Consider the following 17902-nt stretch of genomic DNA (forward strand, 5'->3'; position numbering starts at 1 on the left):
TCGGCGACCCAGCCGGGGGTCCGCGGTCGGCGAGATTGGACGAGCGACGAAAGAGCGGAGTGCGGTTGGTACGCTATATAAAACACTCGTAAAATACCAGTATCTCAGATTACACCGTAAACATGGCGACTGAAGGCGGTTTCCTATCGTATCGTTCTGATCGCTCAACAACAAGCAGCCACCAAAGAACTGAACAACATGGACTTTCCAGCTCTCGTGGATGGGGTAAACAAGCAGCTCAACGACTCAACACAAAAGACCAATTCAAAAATGACCCTCTTCTCAGAACTTTGGAAGGTAAAATTGCTGTTAATTTCGGCGACTACAATTATAAACCATGGCAACGAACGACTTTCTCAAGAGTTCCGAAGGAATCTCTAGGTAAAAAGAAAAGCCCTAGTCGCCCAGTTTCTGGGGTAACTGCAATGTCAGTTGGAAGTGGTCCTGGATTTTCCAGGGAAGAAGCTACAAAGATAGTACCTCGACCGTTCAGTGCGGCCACTAGTACAGCTTGTTCAACAGTGTGTAATCATCCTTGGACTAAGAAAGCAGCGCCAGTTGATGATGCTGAAGAGAAAAGGAGGCAGAATCTTTTGTCGGTATTAAAGGTACAGTGGTAGAGTTTCCCTACATGTACATCAATATATGTTTAAATGCCTATGGAGCTACATATTTATATACACTTTTACTACTAGGTGGCTACTTTGGATGCTGTTTATTTATTTATTTATCTACCATATAATTCCAAATTCAATGCTGAATGTACAGGACTGCACTAATAACTAAAAGTAATAATAATAATAATAATAATAATAATAATAATAATAATAATAAATAAACAAACTGCAAACTAATTAATCATAGAGATAGCAAGTGATATTGTTTAAGAAAGAAAGTAAGAAAGATTAAATTAAATGTATAAATACAGAGAAATGCAACTTCTTTTACTAATTACATGTACACTGGATGGTGGCTAGCAAAAGCTAATCGAAGAGGGCAGAGTAAGACACGAACAAGATATACAATATAGTTTACAAATAAATTATCTTTTAAAAACACGGAAGCTTGCTCAAAGTCTAGATTAAACAATGGTTACCTGTCAATCCTCTTAGAAGAAGTTTGAGAACAAAAGCAAGTTTAGCTCAACAGGATAAAAAAAATGATATTTGTACAATGTAGAATGAAGAATGTTTTAAATATTTAACCAGGGCATCACCATGGTGTTATTCAGTGAATAATACTGTCTAATAATAATAATAATAATAATAATAATAATAATAATAATAATAATAATAATAATAATAATAATAATAATAATAATAATAATAATAATAATACAATGAAACCCTGCTTTACAGACACCGCTTAATACGGACACTTGTTTTTTTTTTCCTGCTCCATACATTTTCCTTAAAGTTAACCTGCTTAATAAAGACACTGTATTTACGGACCCTTTTTCTGGTCCCAATGGTGTCCGTTATAACAGGGTTTGACTGTATGTGTATAAGTTCACACTAGACACTAAGCCAGTCTTAAGCAGACCTAGTCCAAATCAACCTGTTAAATAGTAAAAATGGCTTCAATTTCTTGTGTCAGATTCAGATTAGAACAAGACAGAAGTCCATAGCAGAATACGAGAACAGAAAGAAAGAACTGTATCCTTTTGGTGAAATAACTTAAATATGAAGGTGAGGAGATCACAGGAACTCGTCACTGTAAAAATACTGTAATAGCTTCAATCTCTAAATGGTTAACAATTTTTTGTTACTAAACTTCATGGGTAGTTCAATTTGAGAGTTTTTGTAGTTAATTTTATGAAGTTAGTTTCAGCCATTCCTTAGCTCTAACTTCAACTAGCCTCCTGGAAAACATGAGAGTTACTGAACACATGGAATCATCAGAAAATGACATTGTAAGTTGTGAAACATGACAGCTTTTTGTTGATTTATTATTCAAATAAGCTAGAAAAAGTTAATGAGCGTGCCCTCCGTTTTGTCTTTAACGAAAAACAAAGGCCTACTCCGAACTACTCGACAAAATAGGTTTACCATCACTTGAGAATCAACGCTTCGCAAAAATAGTTTGCACAGTTTTCAATCCAATTAACAATGAACATGCACCAAAATGCATAAAAGAACTGATCGGTCTTAGAAATAATAAATACAATCTAAGAGGAAATGACATTTTAAAGCGACCAAAGGCCAGCACTACAACTTATGGCCTTAAATCGTGGAGGTTTGCGGCACCAAAACTCTGGAACTCATTACCTGACTCAAGCAGAACAGTTCAAACTTACAAGGCTTTTAAAAACAGTATCAGAACACTAGATCTGGCAGGTCTACTATGATTGAGTGAGCTTTTCACACAATACGAATTATTGTAGTTTTTTATATCCATTTATTTCTTTATTGTAATTTTTGTTTTACGTATGATGATTAATTTGTATTAAAAATTTAAATTTTACCTAGTATGCCATTTGATGTTTTTTTTTAAATTTGTGTTAGTTATTTTAATCAATTGGTGTGAAATACCTCACTGTCCTGTAAACTAGCTGGTGAGCCTTAAGCTTGCTGGTCTCACAAAAGCTAAGCGTATTTTCACAATAAACTGCTATCTATCTAAAACTGCCATATAAATAAAAATTTCAACTCATGCATTTCAGTGTCTGATAATTAATAATCTATTAGAGAAATCCGTACTTATCCACTGATTATAAATTTTATTATCTACAAGCTTGCATTCCCAGGAATTGTTTTTTGTCTATCTTTGAGGGCCTCGTTTTGATGAATATAATTCCCATTGTGTAGTTTTTTCTCAATACAGTTTGGTTTGATATTTTTGCAGCATGGAGATGTAAAAACGTTGCTACAGAAATATGAAAGATTTAGGGTATGTACAATTTTCAAGTACTCTAAAATAATATAAATTGAATTTTAGATTGATAGTATGTGAATAATTTGCAAGTACAGTATTATTTAACTTTACATCTTTATAAACAACCTACAGTAAGTTAATTGTTATTTTTAATTATAATAAAACAGTGCACTTTTGTTTCTCTGGTTACTTTCAGATTTTTAACTTGTCATAAGTGGACAATTGCCTGGGTGTGGATGTTTGGTCCTAGTGGTCTTCCACTTTGGAAGGCTCAACTATATTTGAAAATGCAACATATGGTGTACACAGACAATATATAACCATTGACGGTACAACATTTAGCCAGTGACTCTGTGACTGTACTATATTGGGCCAGTTACTGTACAAATTATATGTATCCAGTGACTGTACAACATTTAGCCAGTGACTCGGTGACTGTACTATATCAGGCCAGTGACTGTACAATACGTAACCATTGACTGCATAACACTGAGCCAGTATTGGGCATTTGCCAGTAATTTAGGTAATTTAGTCTGGTTACAACACGATCCCCCTGGCTTCCTGTTAGTTCATGTGTACATGCTATTTATCAAAACCATGCTTTTGTAAATTTTTAAATGTCTGTCAAGCGCTTGCCTTGTTGCCACCTAGGTACAGTACCGCTCAAAAGTAAGTTACCACCCTCTCGCGAGACGGGATTCTCGTCTCAAGAGACGAGAGTCTCATCTCGCGAGACACGATTCTCGTCTCGAGAGATGGGAGTCTCGTCTCGAGAGACGAGGTACTCGTCTCGGGAGAGGGTAAAAAAACTGCAAGTACGTTTACTAAGGCTTGACTTTTTCATGAGAGTTTCGCGAGAATATCAAGTTGAGTGTCAGTGTAAGCGAACGACGGCTGCGAAGAAGACTAGCGAACTTGTTAATAAATCTCTCATTGCGCATTTATTTGGAAGTGGCACATTGGGTTATCGGAGCTAATGGCTAATAAATCTGCAGAACCTTATAAAGCATCTTCGTGTAAATGTAAATAAAACGAAAATGTAATAAACATGATAAGTTGGATCTTTCATAGTTTTTTTTTTATGAAGCCATTGCGTTACACTTTCTTGAACACATTGAGGATGTCTTATGTTTCACTTGCAAGTTCGCGTTGATTTGGTTTTCAAATTGTTTCGTTGGTATTTTATACATACAAGCTCAATGCGTTTGAAGGCGAAATCGCAATGCTTTGCAAATGAAACTTTCTGATCAAAATCTCTGGTTTTGAAGGTTGAGATGTAAGTACGGCGCGGTAACCTTTGACATCTTCCTTTTGCCGTGAGTCAGTGCATGCATGCTTGAGTCAGTGATGATTCCCATTCATTTGATATCTCAATAGATCAGCTCTCTATTTGACCAACTTTCTCTGGCCTGCAGTCGCTTTATGATGATTTTAATATAATTTAACATGTAAAATGTGAAAGTTACAAACAGTGAAGACAAGGCCAAAAAGAAGATTTGATTTATCCTCAGGGTGCCATGTCAACTTTAAATAGAAAATTTAATGAGGATCTTGTCATCACAAAGAAAAGACTGGAGGAAACAAGAACATTGGTTGATAAAGAAATTGCAGGTAATGGGATTTCCAATAATAATATTACAATGTGATCATTTGATAATGGAATTCCAGAGTTTTGGTAGGTTTAGTGGCCACTATTTGGTATATAAGGCGTTATACCAGGCCCAAGAAATAGCCACTATTAAATTGTTTTCTGGTTTTTCTTGCACAGTGAAATCAGCAAGATCTATCTAGCAATAGTTCCATTTATTATCTCATATATATCCAATCCATCCTTGGTAGGTTTAGGTATTAGTCATGTACCCTGCCTCTGCATCCATCCAAAGTAAGAAGCATTCTGGAGACACAGGTACAACATTGCAATAAGCTGGGGACGGGGGCGGGAGGTTTTTCGTACCACCCTTTAGCATTGGTACATGCACAGGATGGTAGAAAGTATTGCCACTATTAAGCACATTTTTATATTTTAAAAACACGGTTAAAAAATGTCAGTTGGTTCAGTTGCTGAACTTGTTTGTTATTTGTGAAGAGTTGCAGCTCCAGTTGAATGCCATGGATAAGAGGCTGATTCAGAAAAATGAGGAAATGAATATTTTATTGAACTATAAGGTCAGTGTAGTAAATTATGTAGAGTTTATTTCTAATAAAGTCTTTGCTATAAGTGTTAAAAGAAGATTGACTGATCCATGTAGATAATCAGAAGGGACCATATAATGATGCTAAACCAAGCACATGTGTATTGACAGGACAAAGAGTACCCAGCCAAAGCACTTCAAATAGCAAAACTGAAGAGACAACGGGAAATATTAGAGGCAACATTTAAGGTAAGACCCTTTCTTAAGAAAGTAACTGCCTTTACTGGACCTCTCTCTATTCGTAGGCCTTTAAGGTGGCTTACTACAGTTTTTCCGAGACTTAGTAGCGCGCGCTATGATAGCCTGCCACACGTCAGTATTTGTCGCGCGTGCAAAAATGACGCAAGTAACCTCAAGAAGTAACAAAAACCACTTCAGCACTTGAAAGGCGTCAAATCTCTTTGGTATATGTAGCGATAATTTCAAAACTCCGTTCAAACATGTAATCAAGCCTAAAGGGCCAAAAAAATATGGCAAAAAAAGTTTGATAAACATTCGGTAAAAGAGCTCTAATTTACGGTACCTTTCTCGCACGCGATACATGGCGTTACATGAGCGCGCGCTTAAATAAAGGGCATGCCCAATTCAATTCTCGTCTGAGGTTGTAAAAACCTGTCTTTGATCGAGGATTGCTCGAAAACTTACCGTACAACTTATGATGAAATTTTCACGGTTGATTTGTTCGGGTGAATCACGTTTGGAGCCAAAATTTTTGAAAAATCTTGTAAGACAGATTTTGAGCTATTTTTGATTTCGCATCCTCTTAGTTTGCACAAAAACTGTCTTACAGATTTTTATTTTACTTTGCATGAATGTTAAATCAGACCCAATTTTTTATTCCTGAAATTTTCAGGTGGGGTCATACGGGTAGAATTTGAGAAAAACGTGACTTAACCTACTAGTGCCCAGTCTCTCATTGGATACTCGGTCGCTCATTTTGGCTATTTGTTGACGTTTAATTGTTCAAATTTCACAAAAAATCGTAAAAGACTTAAGCAAACAGTAAATAGTGAAGGGAAAAACAGCTTGGAACCTTTTTTAAAAGAGTTAAAAGTTGTGCCCTTATACTCCATTAAAACTGTAGTAAGCCACATTAAGCCCTAACAGTGATCAGCATCAAATTTCTCCTTGTAATATCAATTCTTATTCAACCCCTGAGGTCACGAGAATTAAGCATATGACCACCCAAGATGAATTTTCTTGATATTTTAATAACTTCTCCTCACTACTTTAATTTATAAGAAAAGTATGGGGACAAGATAGGAACATTTTTTCTTTGTTATTAGGGGTTACATGTAAAGGGTTAGAATCAATATTTAATACCAACCAAAAGGAAATAGTAAATTATCACAGTGGGTGGGAGTTAATAGCCAAGCTTCCTTTGGTTGTATATATAGGAGGAACTGGAGGAGTTACGAGCTGTAGTTGATGCTGAAAGAGACAAATTTAGTCAACAGAGGAAAACAGTCCAGCGGGAAATTACAACACAAGTAACGGAGGTAGGCAGGGAAACCTGGGTGATAAGAGTAAAATAAGCATCAATCTGTCATCAGTTTGTCTCTTCCTTCCTCTGAGAACAAGATTGTAAAGATGCAAGAAATTATATCATTTATAGTAAGAATGCTTTAAGTTATTCAGTTCAATGGAAAAACCTGATACATGTAGTTCAATGAGGAAAGACAATGAAGATGGAAATGGCTGCCATAGAGGCTGGGTTAGATGTTTAGATGGGTTTTGCTCATGGAAGACTGTCAAATCATATGTAGTTGTGATATAATTTCCACTCCTTGTAACCAGCAGTGGGAGTATGGCTCAGTGTTGGGGTACTCAACTGCAGAAGCCAGCATCTTCTGTTTAAGAAGGATTTTAATATTGATTGTCAAAACTTTTTAAATACTTTAGGATACAATAAATGCCATGGGGGATGATATTAAAGAGATGGCTTTGCAAAATATGATAATGAAGAAGGTAAGTGTATTTTTACATGGTTTATGACTTTGCAGAAAAAGCAGATCTTAGCAAGGGCTGAGGGATCCAGAATGAAAATTTGGGGAACTATCCAATTTTCAATTTGGACAAAAAATAGCATATTACATTAATCTATATTTTAAAGCATTTTAAAATTATTGTGGCTTGCTTATCTCTGAAAATGCGTGGTTACCCACAATTTTCTTTAAATTGGATTCCAACAGCCCCTGTGAAAATCCGCTGCTATTCCCACATAGTCATAAACTGCACAAGGATATCTCTGTATTAGGAGGCACCACCTTTAATTCTCAAAACGCTGACCCTACGTCACCACCTGTTTTCTGGCCTGGTCACCTGGTGTGTAAACTTTATAGCTGTTTTTAGTCTTCAGACCAAAATGGACAAATTTTTCCCCATTTTCAAACCATATTCCTTTAAGGGAGTACCCCCCCCCCCCTCTCCCCCAGATTTGAAGGTACTGCTAAATGTCATGCCTCAGATAAGTCTATAAATAAACACAAAATGTCCTGGAAAGCAGGGGCCAGGTATAAAATGACTATAATTATGGTTGAAAATGCTGTTTTCTCATAGGAAGTTGAAATCCATCGGAATGAAGTAAAATTGTTAGAAGCTAATAATGCTCAATTAGAAGCTGATATCAGGTAAGGGGACTTTTTCACGCAATCCTTCCTGTAATATTGCACGACTGTTGATTGAGTAAGAATTCCTTATGTAGAATCATCAACATCATCAAGGGATGTTGTCCCGAGTAAAATTTGTGATACTTTTCTTTGGTAGAAATTTGTAGTCAATTTACCCAGCAATTACAGTCCTTTGTGGTAGGATTAGTTTGCCTGTCTCATCCTGTTGAAGGCAGTATTGCTAAAATGTTGGAAGCCTTTAATCAAATAGCACATCATTATATAACATGATTATATATATAATGTATGATCACAATGATGCTAAATAGTGCACTAACGGAAACTTAGTTATCTGTCCCACCCCTCCCAAACCCTGTACTGCATGATCCCAACCCACTCCACCCAATTAGTATATGCAAGTCCTACTGTCAGTCATTAATCATTGCTTACTGATCCTATGATTTTATTCATATCTTTATTGAATGGCAAACATGCAAATTTTTTATGGCTGACAAAGAATCTCTCTTCTACAACAGAAAAATATTAGATAGTGAAGCCCTGGATACACAGGCTCAGATTTTCCCTGAAGTGTTTGGAAAACGAGAGAAGTAAGTAAGCCTACAAAACATAAAGACAATCTGTGCGCATTGTAGCAGTTTTCTTATGTCTTTCTAATTGGGGTAAAGTAATTGCGTTTGAACTTCATAAGCACAGTTGGTAGCCAGATCCTCGGATTTCCCCATCTAGGCTCCAGGAAAGTCCAATGAAAGTCCAACGGTGTGGCTGTGACCAACTACCTTTTGCTGAAAAGGTGCAAAACAAAGTCGCAGTTTTTATTTGTTTTGCGTGGTATTCAGTACAGAGCTGCCTTTTTTCTGTTTGGTTACATCTTGTTTAATGTCCTGTTACTGATTTTTATTATAAAATTAGTTTTTTTTTATTCTTTGGGGATATTAACAAAAAAACTTAATTTTGTTCCAGACATTTGGGGAAATGAGGGAAATGTAGAAAACACTCTCCGGTTATGTAAATTTTAACATACTTTTTGGCATAAAAAACAGTTTTTCTTATTTTTTTTTTTTTGCAATATTTGCAACAAATTGAGTCTGCATTTTTCTGCAAAACTTTAGCGCACTGCTGAATTTTGCAGTATCATTATTTCATACAGAAAGCTTCGGTTTATATTTTTACTTGGATGCCTCTTTCTCTTAAAACAAGATTACTGAAGAATGCGTTCTGTTTAAACCATCTCTAGTCTTCCTTGGTGGCGGAGCTCTCACCCACGTTTTTAGGCTTTTTAGGGCTTGTTTTTCTCTCAAGACAGCACTTGATATTTTCTTCTTGGTGTACTAAGAGCAAGGCACTTTGTCAAAAATTTGTGCAGTTTTGACCAAATCATAGCAAAATCCTCTACCTCTGGTTAATTAAGCTTAAATTAATGAAAGTAGCACAAGTAAGTGACAAGTAGATGCTTATATTCAGTGTTACTTTTGTAAGTCACAAGGCATACCTCAACACCTGTCTCTCATCCTAATCAACAAAGTGTTATTTCTCGGACAATGTTGTTTTACTGTGTTTTGTAGGTGTACCCCAGACATGGAACTTCATCTCGATATACCTACACATCAATGGCTTCCAATATAAAAATGTGACTGCCATGAGACTCTGCCGCAATCTGCTGCTAACTGAAAGAACGTGCGTGTAAAGAATGAAGTGTAAATGTGTACAGAAGCCAGTCTGATTTAAGAAAAAAAAAACTTAGCTGACGGATGTTGTTAATAAAAGTGCTCAAGAGAAATCGAACTTTGTATTTATGAACTGATTTAAGTTTATTGTTGGTAATGTACAACACACTGTGGCAGTCTGCTTTTTCTTGGTTGTATTACTTTTATTAGTCTGTGAAGTTTTGACTGGCTCACACATTTAACCAATAACATGTCTTTTGGTGATGATGGGCAATTGAGGTATTTAAGTCTCATTTTAATAATGTTCTGCAGAAAAATCCTTACATGTTGCATACCTTTCAACATATGATTATTAATCTTAGTTATTGTCAATACTTTGAGTTTTTAGTAGCTGTTATTTGTGTTATTCAGGTATGAATTAAAATTTTGTTTATTTCCATGCCTTTGTAAATATGTGTTTAAAATGCAAAAAGACTGTTACACTTTAAGTGTGTGAACATAAAAATAACGCAATAAAACGAGAGCCAGTAAAAATGACCAGCTTTGTGTTAATGTTTGTAGGACACAAATTCAACATTTTGTTTCGAACCGATGGGTTTTAACCACATATCTTTGACTTATAATTAACAATGATTTAGTTAAACATATACAGGCAGTGACTCTGAACTCTCCGTTACTTTTGCAATCGCGTATTTAATTTTAGTTTCCCTTGACAATGGTGCCAAGATGTCGCCGAAATGTAGGACTCTTCTTTTGTTAGTTTTTGCCTGTATATATCCTTGACTTATAAATAAATTCATTAATAATGGGGTCATTATGTAGTTCCAGGGATTTTATTGGCTTAGCGGCCACCATTTTAAAACATAAACAAGTAGTCTGTATGAGAAGAATAATGCTGTTTACTATTTTCAAATATCTCTTTGTTCCAGAGATATTCAAGTTTTTTTAAATAGGCAATTAGCCAAGTGATGATGTCATAAACTCAACCACATTTTGATCAAATATTATGAAAAAAGATATCTCAGCCAATTTGTATCAGAAATGCTTGATTCCATGCATTGACATTGTACTAGATGCGCTCCACAATATGAGCTTACCAGTTTTGTTACCATGGCAACATACTGGGTTCCAGTCCTCCCTGATACTTAAGGCTTTGCTGGCCACCTTTGGCGTTTTATTTTGATATTTGCCAATGGTGCCTCATCTGCATGATCCAGCAAGCGCATAAATATGTTAGGTCAAGTTCGTGGCCTTGTTAAATGTTTTTCAAGCTGAAAATCACTAAAACATTGAAATCAGGTTGGAGGGGACTGGAAAAGAGTGAGTTGCCAAAGGAACCGAATTTTTTATAGTCGTAGAATGATGTATTTCCTTTAGAACTATAATTTACACGCTCTCTAGTGATGCGAGCTTGACAGTTTTATTCGTTTTATTGAATGAAAGTTAAATTTAGCGTTTTTTGAACTTCATAATCGACAGTATTTTATTTCCCATACAGAGTCTTATAAAGCGTTTAAATTCTCGAAGGCTGCTTGCACTCAAAGGTCATCATGCCTCAAGTGACGCGAGATTTGAGTTTTGGCATCTCGTCAGTTCAGGGGAGCTGTTACGCGTAGTTTGTTCTTACATGAAGTAAAGCACGATATTACCCACAATTCTCCACGCGTCTTATTCTCAAGTTCTCGTCGGCCATATTGTTGGAGTTTGGTGCTTGTGATTTGCATCATGGCGGGTCTACTGCGAATGGGTGCTTTACCTCGAATTTACTCTAGATTTGCTTGTAGGGAAATTCGGACGTCGGCTGCGTGTCTTTATAGACCAGTTCCCACTACCAGACCAAGTTACGCAACCGAATTAGAAGCGCTTCAAGCGAAGGAGAAGGGGCCTTGGGGCGAGCTTACCAAGGAGGAAAAAGTAGAGTGTAAGTTACGTTAGCATTTCGCATTTGCATGATCTAAGGTCTGGAATTGACTGTAATTTGTAAATCGCATTCCTGAAGAAACGACTCAAAGATTAAATTAGCGTTAAACTGGGGGTGATTACTGGTACAATATTGATCCCTGGAAAGGGAGCTTAATACAGTCGACTCCCGATAACTCGAAGTGGAACCCTCCCAAACTCGCACCTCCCGCTAACTCGAACCAATTTTCCTTACCTTTCAGGTCATTTTCTATATAATTTTACCCTCCATAACTCGAACTCCGGATAACTCGAACCTTTTTCAATTTCCCTTAACCCTTTCACTGCCAAATTTCTTGGACCCTCTGGACAATTATCTCGATGTAGATGACCAAAACGGATTTAGCTGTCCTATATGAAGATCTCCTTTAAAATGTTCGCTGCTCTGCAATAACGAGGACTCAAGTTTTTTTGTGCCGTCACCTATTTGAACCGTTGTTGTTTTGCTTGCGAGCACAAACACATTCTAATCGGTAAGTTGTCGGTTTATAAGTGTACTTTCGGGCCATTTTCCACTGCAGAAGCTCTCAGGCTGGCATCATAAAGCTGGAATGGAGAGTAGAGGCAATCCTCTGAAAGAATCCAGAGGTGAGAGATGATTTCATAGCGACTGGGACGCCAAAAGTGTTCGTATTGAGTCATGGTGGCTCACAAGTGAAGTTGTCTCTCTGGCCGTTCTGTGGGTGGATTCTCGGACCTGCCTAGGCAATTTGGGGGAGATTTGACTTGCAAAGAAAACGATGTGTGCGATATTTTGCCAGTAGGACCGGGCGGCTCGAAACTACTGAATTAAGATGGCGGGACCTCCATTTCGTCGTTGTATCGAAATTACCCAGCATGCAACTCGTACGGCAAAGGGGAAATCATGGGCTTTGAAAAGTGGCTCGAATCAAATGGCTGATGTTCGAACAGCTGTACGCGTGAAGGGCAAAATTGGAGATAAATGCTTAGTCATGAGATTAAGGTTTGCTGCCATGAAGGAATTTTGGTTTTAAAATGACATTTTGAATTAAAAAATTGGAAGCAATGATGTGTGTTTTTCAGCTTTGTCAATGCAGCAGAAAACGGGCATTTTTGGTTTTGCTTGAAAATAAATGTTGATATGGAACGGCAAACGGAAGATAAACTCAGTTTATTTGCTCTTAAAGCCTAAAACACTTACTAATTAACACTATTAGTAGACCATAATAACCAGATTTCTGGATTTGAGAACGTGGCCAATCTTGAAAGTGGTAGCCTCTAAAATGGCGACATTAGTCGCCTTTAGCGGTGAAAGGGTTAAAGGTTCGAGTTATCAGGAGTCGACTGTAAAATGTAAGCTTAGCTTATGTCTGTATGTATATATGCGTTATTGACCAAGCGTGAGGTCAAGATGGCTGGATATTGGCCAAGTTCTTTTTTTGCATTTTTGTGGACCGAGATGAAGTCGAGGTCCATAAAAACGCAAAAAAAAAGAGCGAGGACAATATTCAGCCATCTTGACGGAACAAGCTTGGTCAATAAAGGATTTATTATATGGCTTTACCTTCAAGTTAAAACTACAACAACAAAACAAAACAGGACCTGAAACTGCTCTACTCGGAAAGAAATTCTTCATAGCCGGCCGGTGCAAGATTTATTTTCAGTGCATTTTTGGATTAGCATGTAATCATGGAAAACAAGGAATCCTAAATTATCTTAGGGCCCTAACTTAATAATGGCTTAAAGGGAGTATACAATTATTGAAGCGAAAACTTTAGATTTTCGCAAGAGTGGGAAGATTTCAATAGAATCTGGCAAACTCGCCATTTTCAGCCGATCGCGCGGTGGCGTAAATAATAAACATTTTTACACAGTTTTCGGCTTCCAATCATTAATTCTTGAATGAAACAATAGATTTTGAGATTATATGCAAACATGAGCCAAAAAAAAAAAAAAAAAAAAACGGGTGAATCAGAAAACTGGGCGAAACTTTGACAAGGTTTTGTTGTTTACAACAAGTAAGACGCGGCTAAATTAAAAACGTGAGCTTCTTCGGCGAACTTGAAAAAAATACTTCTCTGAACTGTTCTAAACACTTAACGCAACTTCCACTACGCTATGGTTTAAATACAGTCATTTCAAACCTAGAGAACTTATCAATTTGGCACTCGACTTGAGACAATAAGTTTTACAAAATCAACTCTATCTAAAATACTACACGCAGAGCAACTCACCGATTCAACTCACATTCATTGTAGCTGAAACAAAATTTTCACTACACCAGGACGATTCCATTCTCTTTCCTTTCCTTTAGGTAAATGTTGAGAAAGTTAACCGAATTTTTAGTGAGCGTTTTCCCCAAACACAAGGAGAAAATCAAAGAAAAGATTGCATTGTTGTTGGGATTAAACTTTCGATGCCAAGCCGACGGGCAACGGGTAATCCCGAGCGGGCAAGATAGCTCCATCTTGCCCGCTCGGGAAGCCAATCACAGGGCAGGATTTGACTCATCTTGCCCGCTCGCAGAGCCAGCCATATAATAAGTATTGATACAGATTGACATAACTTATGAATTGAGTAGATTCTGTGAGTACTGGAGTACAGATGACATAAAACTGTAAGCAGATGACATAAAACAAAAGAACTAAAAGACTGAAAACAAAGCAAAAGGTTGAAAACAATACAAACATCATGCTCTCCGGCCTTGCAGAAGGACCCTTGAATTGCTTCATTATCCTTCAATTCAGTAGAGACCTTTAGCTTCTGGTTTGAATGCGACTATGAATACGAGATGATTAATGTACAGGGCTGTGTGTAAAGCTAACCCCATTTGTTTTTGCCTTTAATTCTCTAACATTTTACAAGCCAGAATACTTCAAAGTGTACACAAATTTTAAATCATGTCTCTCTTGACATGACTTCTGACTTTGTGGTGTTGCTAGTTATTTGTGCTGTTTCTAAATATTTTTATGAATGTAACTTGTTTTCATTTCTTTTACAAGTGTACAGAGCTCAATTTGAAAAGACTATACCAGAGTCTAAAATGCAAGAACCATACACAAAGAAGCTGGTTGGATTGATCTCTGGTATGCTGGCTATGTCAGTGGTTCTTTTTGCTTTCCTCAGGAAGTATAGTAAGTATATTAGTATTATTATTATTATTTTGGTTTGTGCTCCTTGATGTGTGAAAAGGGACTTAGGGGGGGGGGGGGGGGGTGGGGAATTAGTAACTTGCTGAGCCAGAAAACTATTTCATGGATCCAGTGCTCCTACATGTACATGTAAATAGGGTTTTGAGTGTTACTGATATTTGAAAGGTACATTTTAGTTTTTGGTTTGTAACAATGGGTAAAAAAATGACAGAAATACTCAACAGTCCTAATAAGTTATCAGCGTTTTTGAGAAGTGGGCTCAAGGTGCCTTTGCTATGCATATGTAAGGTGTGCTTCCATTAAAATGAAATAGGAACTATAGCGTTGTCAAAACATTAAATGTTCTTGCGGTCACAAAGTTGGAATTTAGGGTCAGACAAGGCTTGAAGCTGCTTTCACTGCAGCTGAATCAAGGTAATGCTGATGATGATGATGATGTACCAGATGCCTCCAACTGATTACAAAAAGGCTGGTAACTGTTGTCACATGATCAGGACATATTTTGGGGATTATTTTGATGAATGTTTGTTGGCAGTAGATGGCTTTGTCAATTGTCTTTGTTATGCTTGGCAATTTTTCTTGCATTTTGGCTTGCAGTTTTTGTGGCTACTGCCTTCTGGGAAGGTCAGTAGCCACTATGTTACCGTGTTGTGCGTAAGTCCGTAAATCGGAAGCTTTTGGAATTGCAGAATTTACCCAAAGTTGGGTCGAGTTCACCACGACAGGTTGATGAGATCTCAGTCGGCGTTATTCGTAGATCCTTGTATAATTTTCAAATTCAAAATGGCTGCCGCTTCTCTCTTGCATGGATTTTCATGGTGGCAGTTTGTGGTTCTTGAAACAAAAACACAGGTTTTCAATACTGTAAATCAAAAGAACAACTTCTAAGAAACACTTGGCTACTTAAAAAGAGGAAATCAGTGAGTTCATAGCGAAGAAATACCCGCTCGAGATTGTGTCAAGGCAAAACACAACATCTGCAAATTGTCACGTGAGCTGTGGACATTCTCGGAAATTTTTGTGTGCTCCTGGGAACCACTTTAATACAAAATACCACAGGTTTGAACGTGAATTTTACCGTGCTTTATGTTAAATTGGTCGATTTGTCATATTTCAAATAGCTTCGGTGAAATTTTCCAAAAATTCGAAATTGTGCTTTAGTAACTCGCAGTTCGCTTGTAATCCAAGATCGCCTTTATAGCTTCACTTGAGGTGAAAATTGAACAAATTTGCTCTTCAGGCATGAACACAGGTCTGTCTGAATAAATTTTTCAATTAAGAAAGCTTATTGTCTGTTTATCTGTGTCTTGATTCATGGAATTTCTTCACTATGCGATCTTGTGTAAACCATGGGAGAGCCAAACCATATTAAAGTGTAAACAAACCGAAATCCTTCAGTGCATACCAAATTTGCCCATATGACAAACCTATCAAATTATGCTCCACAATTTTGGCACTGACTAGAGCTGTTCATTTACCCCTCTGAATTTTATACAACATTGCTTTTTTACTGCGCTATTGTACAAAAATTAAGCAGTAGCCACATGCAGTCATAGACTGCCTTTTATTTTAGACTTACAACAAGTCAACTTCTTAAGGAGGCTCCCAGCAGTTTTTCTGGTCTTAGGGTGGAAGTTTTGAAATTACAACCTTGCATAGAAGATAAACTTCGATCTCCTTCATACTACATCATCATTTCAACATATGATCAAAGTTAATTTTCTCATCGGTTTGCAAGCAACAACTATTACCATAGCAATGGTATCACATAGCCTCTCATTTTAAACATTGTAGATTATCTTGAAATCTAGCCAGACACTTTATGACAAAACTTTAGGAGTTTAAACTTGTTGGCAAAATTAGAAACAAAATAATCTGTAAGAGCGTTTTCAAGTAAATAATGAATCAATTTTTACGGGGTGATTTTGTTTATTGTCGCATTTTTCACCCACGTCTCTGGCAAAATAAAAATTGACACTTTGTGTTTTCTGTTAAAAGGTCTTTTTTCTCATAGAAAAATATTATAAATGTGTATTGAGCTCCATGGGTGTCTCCAATTTTAAGATAGCTAATGTTAAAATAAAGTGCAGGTGAATGAAAAAGTTCCTACTTTGCATAAATCGAGAGATCTTTAAAATGCCTCCACAGATTTTTCAGTTAAATTGCAAGCGGTCAGGGTAAGAATTCTTTTCAATATTCACGCAAGTTTTAGGCTCAAGAACCGAAACCGGTGTTAGTTTAGAAGGCTGAATCTTGGTCAAGTTTCAGTCGTTATTTGCTTTCTCCAAACAAGAGTTTCATTTTGTTTGTCTGGATCTATTTCACTGCTGTTCACATGCTTTGAAAATTTGTGATAACGCGAAGTTGTGCAAAAGGTTAAATTTACATAAATATATGCTTCTGCTTAACAAGTCTTCCATTGTAAATTTAACAGGTCCCTTAAACATTTCTTTTTTAGTCAGTCTTGATTGCAGTAGAATCAACTTCTACTTCTCACAACAGTTGAGACAACAAAAATGTTGCAATATATGTCCATTTCAGATACATGTGTGCCACATCAGGCAATGTTTTGTGCAACCTTTGTTACAACAAAGTTGCAAGGCAAGTTGCAAGAAAAATTCTGTGGTATAGCATAGGCTTTATAATCCAATTCCAGTGTAGCTGTAGTTTTGGGAGAGGAGGGATGGGGTATTTGTTACATGGATTTCCTCAAGTTTTTATTTCTTCAGCTGGAATGTTGTCAATAGATAATTCTGGTGCCTTTTGTGTGCCCTGTAGTCAATACAGTGCAAAGAGTCCTATGCCAATAGATTATTGAATAGTATCCAGAAATACATGCAAATAATTTGTGGACCTTTGGGTGAATTTGATTCTTTTCTGTTATTTTGACATATTTTGTTTTTATAAATAACATCAAATAAGTCAAAATTACAGAAATTTGTTCAACCCATGACCCTGCCATCGTAGCAGATTACAGTGTAGATCACTTTTTGCATTTTTGTTGAATCTGATGGCAGAGACCCATTTCAGTTTGTAACTGCGTGCATTTCTGGACATAGCTCTGAAAGATCACTGAAAACATATTTGTATTTCTCCTATTAGTTGGTCCAGAGAAGCCTCATACCCTCACCCCTGAGTGGGAAGCAGATTCTGTCAAAAAGGCCAAGCGACTGAGAGCAAATCCCATCACTGGCATAAGTTCTAGGCCTTAAGAAATTGTTTTATTTGTGTTTTAAGTTTCATTTCTTGTTCAACTTTGTTGTAATCCCACTTGATGGTGTCGTAATTTTACAAAGATTGGGATTTGTGTTTATCTGTGCCAGTTCTGTGTAAATAACAATAAAACCTAACTTTGAATGATGGTTGTCATTTAATTTGTTCTTTTGTTTTTAATGCAAGGCTATTTTCAGACTATATACTCCAACACTGATTGTATCAATAGAGTCTGTCAGTTGTGACTTGAGCCTACA

General features: G+C 36.8%; 2 protein-coding genes across 2 annotated transcripts; both read left to right on the plus strand.

Annotated features, from left to right (window-relative positions):
• The first annotated feature begins 90 nt into the window (after positions 1 to 90).
• On the plus strand, positions 91 to 9799 carry LOC146456300 (uncharacterized protein C20orf96-like). The gene is made up of 12 exons (XM_085093246.1): positions 91 to 608; positions 1597 to 1655; positions 1858 to 1912; positions 2845 to 2889; positions 4386 to 4485; positions 4961 to 5040; positions 5178 to 5255; positions 6464 to 6565; positions 6969 to 7034; positions 7626 to 7696; positions 8212 to 8283; positions 9259 to 9799. Exons 1-12 carry the CDS (start codon positions 123 to 125, stop codon positions 9317 to 9319), a joined length of 1275 nt encoding a protein of 424 aa, XP_084949372.1. The 5' UTR covers positions 91 to 122; the 3' UTR covers positions 9320 to 9799.
• A 1219-nt stretch (positions 9800 to 11018) lies between these two features.
• On the plus strand, positions 11019 to 17792 carry LOC146456301 (cytochrome c oxidase subunit 4 isoform 2, mitochondrial-like). Its single transcript, XM_085093251.1, has 3 exons — positions 11019 to 11281; positions 14283 to 14414; positions 17535 to 17792. The coding sequence occupies exons 1-3, from the start codon at positions 11086 to 11088 to the stop codon at positions 17642 to 17644; spliced, it is 438 nt and encodes a 145-aa protein (XP_084949377.1). The 5' UTR covers positions 11019 to 11085; the 3' UTR covers positions 17645 to 17792.
• The last annotated feature ends 110 nt before the right edge of the window (positions 17793 to 17902 follow it).

This window comes from Pavona decussata, unplaced genomic scaffold (genome assembly GCF_977016875.1).
Source record: "Pavona decussata unplaced genomic scaffold, jaPavDecu1.1 SCAFFOLD_258, whole genome shotgun sequence".
In the NCBI taxonomy this organism is placed as follows: Eukaryota; Metazoa; Cnidaria; class Anthozoa; order Scleractinia; family Agariciidae; genus Pavona; species Pavona decussata.

Bases quoted from the DNA above. Each gene is read 5' to 3' on its own strand.
- LOC146456300 (XM_085093246.1), top strand. From the start codon at position 123: ATGGCGACTGAAGGCGGTTTCCTATCGTATCGTTCTGATCGCTCAACA. The intron at 2,890-4,385 runs GTATGTACAATT...ATTTATCCTCAG, and splicing joins AGAAATATGAAAGATTTAGG to GGTGCCATGTCAACTTTAAA. The intron at 6,566-6,968 runs GTAGGCAGGGAA...TAAATACTTTAG, and splicing joins TTACAACACAAGTAACGGAG to GATACAATAAATGCCATGGG.
- LOC146456301 (XM_085093251.1), top strand. From the start codon at position 11,086: ATGGCGGGTCTACTGCGAATGGGTGCTTTACCTCGAATTTACTCTAGA. The intron at 11,282-14,282 runs GTAAGTTACGTT...TTCTTTTACAAG, and splicing joins CAAGGAGGAAAAAGTAGAGT to TGTACAGAGCTCAATTTGAA. The intron at 14,415-17,534 runs GTAAGTATATTA...TTCTCCTATTAG, and splicing joins TGCTTTCCTCAGGAAGTATA to TTGGTCCAGAGAAGCCTCAT.